Source organism: Pteropus alecto, unplaced genomic scaffold (assembly GCF_000325575.1).
Source record: "Pteropus alecto unplaced genomic scaffold, ASM32557v1 scaffold7, whole genome shotgun sequence".
In the NCBI taxonomy this organism is placed as follows: domain Eukaryota; kingdom Metazoa; phylum Chordata; class Mammalia; order Chiroptera; family Pteropodidae; genus Pteropus; species Pteropus alecto.
In genome coordinates this window covers 63769018-63779866 of record NW_006494614.1, presented here as the reverse complement: position 1 = coordinate 63779866, position 10849 = coordinate 63769018, and the positions used below count along the sequence as shown (strand labels likewise).

General features: G+C 45.1%; 1 protein-coding gene across 1 annotated transcript in view; it reads right to left on the bottom strand.

The window, feature by feature from the left end:
* Positions 1-6977, bottom strand: part of TDRD12 (tudor domain containing 12) — a 71561-nt gene extending 64584 nt beyond the window's left edge. The window contains exons 1-2 of the mRNA XM_015600288.2: positions 6967-6977; positions 5466-5523 (exon numbers count right to left, since the gene is read on the bottom strand). Of these exons, the coding sequence (XP_015455774.1) occupies positions 5466-5523; positions 6967-6977 (69 nt within the window). The remainder of the gene's footprint in view (positions 1-5465; positions 5524-6966) is intronic.
* Positions 6978-10849: the final 3872 nt, after the last annotated feature.

Sequence of the window (10849 nt, the reverse complement as noted above, 5' to 3'; positions counted from 1 at the left end):
GGCTAGGGCCTGCAACCTACCACCAGTGCTTTAAGGCAATACTGCCCCCACTGTAGTTTATCAGTGTACTGCTGCCTTACACATATCTCCCCTGCATGTCTATTTTATTTCCATTAGAAAAATATTATCTATATTAAATTTTGGTCCACTCTCTTCTCCCTTACTTCTACCATTCACACTTGAATACTTTTACTCAAATAAAAGCTAAATCATCTATCTGGTATGAGAACTAAATATTTCACATACTAAAATTTCATTGAATTAGTGTGTTCTTTATTATTTCTCAAGAATAGAAACTCATCTTTCCTATATGTTATTTCCCTTTACGTTCATTTGAGTAATTACGTAATGAGTCTCTTTTCCCACATTCGGTAATATGAGTGTGTAACGTGTATTTTATAACATCAGTGACTGGATTTATCATCTAATCTTCAATTCACGTTCAATTCCCATTTGTATATGGTATTTCCATAATAACTTCAGATATTTTAGTCAAACTTACACGTTCCAACATCAATAGTAAAACTTAAGATGTTAATTTTAAAAATTATGAAAATTCCAGACTAAATAACACTGGGACCACTTATCGTCATGCTGTTATGAGAGGTCCTAGGATAGCTACTGCTTCAACCTCAACTCAGCCTACTATGGACAGAGCAGCAGCTCCAGAAGGAAAACCACTCCTGAAATTCTGTTTGTGGATTTCACTGGCAGTAGAGAAAAACAAACATTTTACCACATTAGTGAGGTCACAGCCTGCAGATATTAGACTGTCACCCACGTTTGTAAGAGCTTGTCCACTTGAAGGGTTCATGCCTAGCTGTCCTGAAATGTAAATGGTCTGTCCACTAAAACAGTTTGACTGTAGGAACCAATGGCTCAAGGGTTTCCCCCCAGTGCTGATCAATTTTGTGATCAAGGATAACCTGGCTAACTAATTCTTTTCTCTTTTGGTCCCTCTGGGAAAACAAGCCCATATTCACGTCTCACACTCTGCCTTACTCGTTTCTGATACAACTGCATGTTACCTAGGCTGCTTTCTTAATTTTAAATTGACACCTTTTTCTCTGTTGGCCTCATCCTAATAGATTTGTAATGCCAGATATGTTTTTATTTAGAAAATGTTACGACAAACATAACTGTTTAAACTTTAAAATTAAAAATTTTTAATTGGGGAAAAATATACTTAAAATATACAAAAATATACCAAAAATTTGGTATATATGCAAATTCCATTGTGCATATATACCAAATTTTGCTTCTCCATTCATCCACTGACGAGCACTTGGGGAAAATATTTTATACGTGTAAAAGCTAAACTAATCTGGAGAACTACAGCTGGTACTTTACCAGAAAATACTAAGTTGGAGAGAAAATTTGCTCAGGGTGATCAGGGCTGGAAGTGGGGGCAGACCAGAGCTGAGGCGGGTAGATAAAAGGATTCCTGGGTCCAACTAAAAGAGAGGAGGTTCCAAAGGCGGAGGCAGTGAGAGTCCAGCTCCTCCTGCCAATGCTCTGCCCTGATGAACCGGCACACGGCAGGTTCTGCATCCCTGAGCCCTGCCGTTCTAAAGGAGAAATCGCACTAGCCTATTTAAGACTAATGGTGGAGAGGAGCTCCCCAACTGGATCTTACAAGCCTGAGGAAAAGCTCTAAAACCCTTGTAAGCCTGAGGAAAAGCTCTAAAGAGTCAGCTGTTTCAAACGTTTGAGAATTTCTGTTCATATAAATTACACAACATAAAATAGGCGCGGGAAAGTTATTTTTTTTAATCCCATCATTTGCTATAGCCCTTTTCTCTGCCCACTGAAGTATAATGTTTTTAAGTGATTTATATTTCCTTTTTCCAGTGACCGAAACACTCTTCTTTACTCTGGTTTGTAAACTCCTTCCTCCAAGCAATGTGGCGAACACACCGCGCCTTCCCAGTCTCTTGCATAATAGCAAAGGAGCACTCACCTGACTCAAAGATAAAACTGCAGCTGTGCTCAGCAGGCCCCACCCGGGAAGAGCCCCCGCTGTGACCCCTCCTCCAAGGATCTGAGGCCGGAGGCACCCGCGCGGGTAAGGAGTGACCGCCAAAGTCCCGGGGCGAGCAGGCAGGAGTCCCCACGAGTGAAGATGGAACGCGCGCGTGTGTGCAGGGGTGGGGGAAGAGAGGTACAGGTCATCCGTGCTCCTGTCCAACGCGGGTGGAGCCTTGTCGGGGAAGGGAACAGGTCAGGGTCCTCGTATACACCAACCTGGGGCGCATGGGCACCCTCAACCAGGGCAGATCCGCCACGGGGTGCGTAGGATGAGTTATAGTCCATCCTCTCCCCTAAGGTTCTAGAGTTATTAAATACAGACACGCAGTTAAATCTGAATTTCGGAGAAACAGTAAGTTTTTACTCTAGGTCCCAAACAGTGCATGGGACACGGCTGAACTAAAATTTCATGTTGTTTTGTTGAAATTGAGTCAGGAATCTTATCTGGCACCCCAACCCGCGGTCCAAAAACCGACGTCCCCCGCCAGGCCCACCAGCACCGGCAGGGCTGGGGCTGGTCAACGGCCCGGCCCGGGCAATTCGCGCTCGCTCACCTTCAGCACCAGGACCTCGAGCATCTTCCCCGCGCCTCCGCGGACGGCGGACTCGCCCTGGTAAGACACGCACCGCGCGGCCGCACCCCCTCTCTGGGTCCTCTCGTCGCTACTCACTCGGACTGAATTTTGGGAGCGGAAGCAGAGTCTTTCGTAGTGCTGGCCTCCGCCCTCGGTGGGGCCGCACCTCCTCCCCAGTTCGCCTCCGCCAACACCGCGCGCCCGGCTGCGGCCCCCAGCCCCGGCCGGCCACGCACCACAGGTGACACGCTCCGCCCTCCAACCTGGACAACGCCGCGGGTGCGCAGCGGACTCCGGCACCGTGCCCCCGCCGCCGGACCCCCGCCCGCGCAGGCCTCGAGGCTTCCAGAAAGCACGTGTTGCGCCAACGGCACGGACAACCGCTCAGCGCCGGGTGCAGCGGGGCGGGGCGCAGGGGGAGGAGTTGCGGAGAAGCGCCGAGACCTTGGGGCCGAGCGTCACGTGCTTCGGGGGACCTCGGGGTTTGAGGGGGTCACGAGGAGCCAGTTTTGCTCTTTGGCCCGCACGACCTCTGAGGGACCAGGGACTCCCAGGTCCACCGTCATACTTGTCCCCAAGGGGTGGAGCAACCGCCGTAGGGCCAATCGATTCATGGTTGACTGCCAGGAGGCCTTGCCCCCACTCCCTCTTGGCCAGCCTTCACTTCCTGGTCTTGGATTGAGAGTGTCACGACCAGCCACTGATGCCTGAGCATTTGGGGCCTCCAGGTAGCATTCCCCACCCCACCCCCATCTTCTGGAAGGGCTCACCGTCTCAGTTTTCTACCCAACTGGTCCTTGACTGACAGGGCTCCCCAAATCTCAGTCTTGGGCATCTTTGTCGCCAACAAAGTTCACTAACTGCCGCCTAGTGGGCCAGGTTCTCTCCTTGACGTGTAATTTTTGCTATTGTGAAGATACCGCAGAGGTCTCTGAACTTTGAACACTTGGAAGTCTCTCTTTTCTCACCTGAAAATTGGGACTCAGAGAGTGAGTCTCAATTAGATGAGGGTACACTATATGAAACAACACCCAAGAAGCGCTCAGGGAGAGTTAGCTTTTATTACTAGCTCAGGAATCTCTTTCCAGCCATTGAATAAGCCAACAAACAAGAAAGGGAAAGAATATGCCTTAAAAATCAAAGGAATTACGGCTAAAATAGGTGCTGGGCCTAAGCGGTTTTACAGGTGAATTTTTTGCTATTTCAATTTTGTAAAAACAATTTCTAAGCCCGTGTCAAAATGTGTTAGTATAGGAAGTAGCAAGAAGGCAACAGATTGCACCACTTTAGAGAGACCATGGCAACTGGGGTTACGTATTTAAGAAACAATGCTCATGTAACCACCCAATTTTAAAGATAAGTTTGATTTCACAAGATCAAGCAAGCATCATGTGCTTAAAGTCTCAGGCGGTAGAGTTAGAACAGAGAGGTGTGCTGACAGCCAGTCAGGAGGAAAACACCGCTGCAAAGTGCATGAAGTTCACCTGTTGCTGAATTCAGCTAACCAGGCCTTACCCACAAGGGAGGCACCTGGCAGGGCCAACTCACCTGAAAGCCCCGAACCCTGTCAAAAAGAGATGGGAAAGAACCAAATCTGATTTAAATGAGAGGTCCTGGAGATAGTTCCCAAGCTCCAAAGAAGCTGCAGAATAGAGGCTTCTCCCAGCTCTTACTGTGGGGTTAACATTTTTTTCTTTTGACTAGAACCCATGCTCCAATATGGTGTTTCCCATACTTTTCCACAACAGCTCACGATGGAAATATTTATACATCACACTGGGGTGAAGAGTCAAGGTGGGTGTTCACTACCCCGGGGCTCCAGCCACCCTGTCCCCTTGAGGCTAAAAGGTGTCAGTATCTGTCCCCCCAACAGCGAACAAGTAGTGGGAAGCAGTTTTTTTAATTACTCCAAAATAAGTTGTACATCATGGTGACTAGAGTTAATAATACTGTATTGCATATTTGAAAGTTGCTGAGATCTTAAAAGTTCTCATAACAAGAAAAATATTTTTGTGACTGTATGATGATGGATATTAACTAGACTTATTGTGATTACCATTTCAAAATGTATACAAATATCGAGTCATTATGTTGTACATCTGACACTAATGTTATATGTCAATTATACCTTGATAAAAAAAATTCCTCCACAACATAAAAAGATGAAAAGATTCCCAATGCATTTTTATAAGACAGTTAAATCCTAGTAGTAAAACCTGACAAAGAAAACACAAAGAACTACAGACTAATTTCATTTATTAATATAGGTGCTGAAGTCCCCCTAAATATGCTACCAAATAAAACCCAAGACGAATAAAACTAAAAGATAAGCCATGGTCATGTAGGCTGTAAGGTTTATACCAGGAATGCAGGAGGTTTTAATACTGGTCTGTCACAAATATGGCTAGCTCACGGCACAGCAAGCAACCAAAAGCTGTCATGAGCAGACTGGCTCTTGCAGGCTCCATGGGGTGATATTAAGTGTTGGGAAATTAAAGTCGCTCTTTCATCACAGGAATGATATTCTGGTTCTGCAAAGGGCCTGGGTGGAGAGTGATCTGTTCTTTTATCTTTTTGCTCCCCTGCCAAAGCACCTTTTAAGCCCCCAAGAGAAGGGAGAAAGGGAGAGAAGACAAAGCATTAGGAATGGCAGAAGGGGGAGTCCAAAATAGCGGGACCCCCAGTCACACTCAGATCAGTCTCTCCTGTTAGTGTGCTCATGATGAATGTGGGAAGTAATAGGGAAAAGCTCATCTAAGTTTTCCAGAACTGGCATAATTCTTAAAAATGGGCCCAAGAACATTCTCCATCCCCTCCCTCCCAGATTCTCTCCTTCCCCAAATGTAGTTCAAATCATCTTACCTTGGAGTCATCAGTTCTAAAAGGTAGTCTGTACTTCCTCAGTTTTAAAGTATTCTCACTGTTTTTATGGAAAAAAAAAAAAAGAAAAACAAGTTTAGCCCCAAAGTTGGCTTCATCATTTGTCAGCTGATTTTTGAGAATTTAGTTTTATTTCATAGACATTTTGCATCAGCTGAGAAGGAGTGAACATAGCAATTATGGCATTCAACCCAAAGGTAGAAGCCTGGTGCCTGCCCAGGGTTTTTCCCAGACACCTTGGTCATCTGTTATGGACTTGGTCTGTCCATCAGAGAAAGCCTTGTTCATAGTTCCCACTAATACTTGTATATCTGTCAGATTATCCTTGTGTCTAGCATATTTTTTCATAGCTCATTGTTGTGTTATTCACTGCAAGATTTTTTTAGTTTGAACCAGACACTATTAAACTAAAATTAAACTTTGTCCTATTGCCTTCTATATTGAATTCTCTTCATCTGATTAATACTCTAAGCTCTTCTCACTTTGTTTCCCTCTTTTTATTTTTAGCCCTCTTGCAGAATTGTTTTTAAACAACTTATAATTAAGTTTAATTTTTTCTGGTTTTATTGAGATGTAGTTGATATACATAGTATAAGTTTAAAGTATATAACATAATGATTTGATATATGTATACGTTGTGAAAGGATTACCTCAGTAAGTTTAGTTAACATCCATCACCTCATACTTACAATTTTTTTCCTTGTGATAAGAACTTTTAATATCTACTCTTTTAGCAATTTTCAAGTACGTATACGTGTCTGAGGACTGCAGTGTCAACTATAGTCCTCATGTTGTACGTTACATCCCTAGAACGGGTCTATGTTATAACTGGAAGTCTGTACCTTTTGACCACCTTCCCCCGCCCCAATTCCCCCACCACCCATCACCCACCACCGGCAACTACAAATTTAATCTCTATTTCTATGAGTTTGTTTTTTTTAGATTCTACATATAAGTAGGATCATACGGTATTTGTCTTTAACTTATTTCACTTAGCCTAATTTTTGCACAAATGTCAGGATTTCCTTCTTTTTTGGCTGAGTATTCCAATGTGTGTGTGTGTGTGTGTGTGTGTGTGTGTGTGTGTGTGTGTGTGTGTGTATCCATTCACTCATCGATGGACACTTAGGTTGTTTCCATGTCTTGGCTATTATAAATAATGCTGCAATAAATATGGGGATGCCGATATCTCTTCAGAATACTGCTTTAGGTTCCTTAGGATATATATCTAGAAGTGGGATTGCTGTATCATATGGTAGTTCTAGTTTTAATTTTTTACAGAACCTTCATACTGTTTTTCCATAGTGGCTGTACCAATTTACATTCCTACCAAGAGTACACAGGGGTCCCCTTTTCTCCACATCTTTGATAACACATCTCTTTTTTTTTAATAACCATTTTAACAGGTGTGAGATGATACCTCATTGTGGTTTTGATTTGCATTTTCCTAATAATTAGTGATGTTGAGCACCTTTTCACTTACCTGTTAACCATCTGAATATCTTCTTTGGAAAAATGTCTATTCAGGTCCCTTGTCCATTTTTAAATTGGATTTGTTTTTTTGTTTGTTTGTTTTGCTATTGAGTTGTACGAGTTCCTTATATATTTTGGATATTAACCCTTTATCAGATATGTGGTTCGCAAATATTTTCTCCCATTCTGTAGGTTGCCTTTCCATCTTGTTGGTAATTGCCTTTGCTGTGCAGCTTTTTAGCTTTATGTAGTCCTACTTGTTTATTTTTTATTTGGTTGCTTGTGCGTTAGGTGTCATATCCAAAAAATTGCCAACACCTACATCAAGGAACTTTGTTCCTATGTTTTCTTCTAGGAGTTTAACGGTTTCAGGTCTTACATTCAAGTCTTTAATCTATTTTGAGTTAATTTTTGTAAGTGATGTAAGATAGGGGTCTAGTTTCATTCTTTTGCATGTGAATATCCAATTTTCCCAGCACCATTTATTGGAGACTGTCTTTTCTACACTAAGTGTTCTTTATCAAATATTAGTTGACCATTTATGGTCTAGATGGCTGTTCTTATGCCAGTACCATACTGTTTTTACAGTTTCGTAATATAGTTTGAAGTCAGGAAGTATGATACCTCTAGCTTTGTTCTTTCTCAGGATTGCTTTGGCTATTCAGGGTCTTTTGTGGCTCCACAGGAATTTTAGGATTGTTTTTTCTATTTCTGTAAAAAAAAAAAAAAAAGTGCCAATCTCAATACAGATTTATTGACTCTATAGATGGCTTTGGGTAGTATGGACATTTTAACAATATTAACTCCTCCATTCCAAGAACATGGGGTATCTTTCTATTTGTTTGTGTCTTCTTCAATTAAACAGGAAGTAAATGTGAATAATATGGCTATAAATTACTGCAAATGTTAAAATAATTCAAATTTTAATATATTTTGTAAAAAAGCCACTTTTTCATAAAAAATAATTTGGTTCAGTAATCCCAGATTTTGTTTTTATAAACAGTAAGTGGCTGTGGGAGCAATGAGAAAACAAATGAGAGGAGGGAATCAATAGCTGAAGTTTTGTGATAATAAATACCTATTTAAGTCCCCTCCTCAGCCATCTGGGCCCTGGACAGAGCTGTGTCCTCAGGAGGATTGTGCCTCCTTTAGACCCCGATGGCAGGCGTGTCAGCCACCTCCTGAGGACAGGAGATTCTGGTCCTGACGTGGTTGCTGACCTGAGCAGGCTGCAGGCAACCCGATGGTTGTGTGGGAAGACAGTGCATAAAACTCCATCTAATGATTCTGGGCTTGGGTATGTAGGGGGTTGGGATCTTATCGGGTGCATTTCTTTTCCTTGCTCACACTAAAGTGGATGTACCACGCGCCCACATCATTAAACACACTTGAATTTCATAGAACTCATAGAAATGTTCAGGTATGCACACACATGAGGGCACTCACATATTTCTACCTGCCTGGATATCACACAACCACATTTCTATCTCACACACATTTACACACAGATACACACACATGCACACACACACACGCGCATGCGCATGCACACAGGTATACTGTAAACTCCCAGCAAGAAACCTCTTTGAGCTCAGTTCTCTAGAGTGAGGGACATAGAACAGGTCCACCACACCCAAAGCCGGCCAGAAAAGTGAGGCAAGCCATGGCTGTGCCTCTTTGATACAGTCACACGAAGACCTCCAAAGTCAAGAAGTCAAGGAGACCTCCCAGCCAGGCTCTTAAGGCCTCCAGAGGCCTTTCCCTTTGGCGCCCTTTATACCTGGGCCTAGCTTGGTCTCCTCAGCCCTGTGACTTCCTGGCCTTAGGCGGAAAGGGAGCGTGCCTGGCAGCAGGGCTGGCAGAGGGGACGTGGCTTATCGCTTTCTGAGGTGATGGCTGGGCCTAGTAACAAATGACCCAAACATCTTCCCCCAGGACCCAGTCCCTGGATGCCCCAGCCTAGCTGGGCAGTGGGCTTGACAGCAGCCAAGGTTCCAGGAGCAGGGTGCTTGCTGGTGGTCCAAAGCCCTGCTGTGGGCAGACTGTCCAGGGTGAGGGTGGGCCACCTGCGTTGGAATAGGTAGGTTAGGGTCATGGGTATGTAGAGGGGGTAAAGAAGATGGTCAAATGGTAGGAGGGACGGCGGTAGAATTGGCAGCGAGGGAGTACAGAAACGTGGAGTGGGAAGAGAATGGGCTGCTTGGAGGCTGAAGAAGGATGAAGGGTCCTGGGAGCGGACTTGGAATCTGAAATTAGAAGGAAAATAGAAGGGGCGTCTGGAAAGAGACTAGCACTGCCGTGTCATGAGAAGAGGCAGCGGAGGAAGGGAGGAAAGAGCCCCAGGCCTGGCCCTAATCAATCTGATGGACAACAGCTGTGATTGCCAGGTAGTCCTGCCTCCAAGGAGCGCTGATTGGGCAACTCACCTGTGCCAGTCCTGGGGCCCAGAGAAACTGAACCCCTGTCCTGTAGACCCTTCCCGCCCAGAGCTCCCCACTGTGGTTTCCAAGTGCCCTAGGCCTGGCGGTGACCAGTTTACAGAAGAGCCTAGGGAGGACAGAGCCAGACAGAGAGGAAGCTCCTGGGGGGAGTAGAGAGGAGGAAAAAGTGGCTCCTGTTCACTTCTAGACCAGTCAAGAGGCCTGGGGCAAGAGCATGAATATCGGTGACCCTGAAGCTCAGGACAGGGGTGCGACTGACAGCACCCCTCCCTGCTGCCCCGCAGACCTTTAAGAGTTTACACAAGTGCCAGTTCTCAGGGTGAGGCCAGGGAGGTGACTCCCAGACCTCCGAATTCCAGGCCCTTTCCAGGCCTGGTGCGCAGGACATTCGAAATAACAAGGCCAGCTCTTGTCCTGGGCCTTCTGTGAAAATTGCTTACTTCATACCTACCGCCATACTGGTAATAACCTTGACCCGGCCATGGGCGGAGGCCTCATTTCACTGCCAGTGTGGCATTTGTGTGTCCTGAACTGAAAACGGCTGGTCAGGACTGTCACGTACAGTTGGGTCTCTATCAATAGCAGAACCCTCCCAGAGCTGACATCAATGTATCGCACCCCCTCCTCCCCAGCCTCAGCAAAGGGTGGACCAGAAGGACCGGCTGTCCACTCTCCACAGGCCCTAGTGCTCCTGGAGACCCCAGGAGAACCAAGGCTCAGGACACCTGCATTGTCCTGTGCCAGGGTTGTCATTAACTGCTGGCCTGCTGGGAGGCCAGCCTCTACTGCCACACACACATTGACCTCCTTGGCCTCCCTAATCATGGTCACATCTGCATTCTATTTGCCCAGATGCCATAAACTATCCCCTTTTGACCAGTGGCCGGTCCAGCGAACAGTGTTTAGTCCGGAGACAAGCAGTCAACCGTCAGTGCTGGGAATTTCAGATTTGCATTCTGCCTGGATTTCAGGTCTCTGCCACTGAGGAGCTCCTAAACTCACTCATTCATTTTGAGACTGGCTCAGGTAGCTTGAATATAGGAAGAAAGAAAGACCATATGAAAATGCTACAAACACTAGCAAGCTGGGCTCTAAAACAACCCACTTATTCAGCTCATGAGGGCAGCTTGATTATTTTGGTCTGGGGGTTAGGGTATCACCACACGTAGGAAGTCTTATGACAGTCTCTCGAAAGGAATTCTTGGAAACAAGGTTCATTCACATTAAAAACAAACAAAAATAGATCTTTATGAAGAAAAACCAGTCACATTACTTTCTCACTACATCTCCTGAAATCACCCAATCAGCCATGTAACTCCAAAGAAAAGGGCGCAGGGCTCAGTGTTGGGAAATCCAGTGTCATGCAGTCTTTCAACTTTCCCTTGGCCACGTAAGAATGGGCTATGGGCCTGGAGTACTCCCTTACCAAAAGATAAGAACCCTCACAGCCTG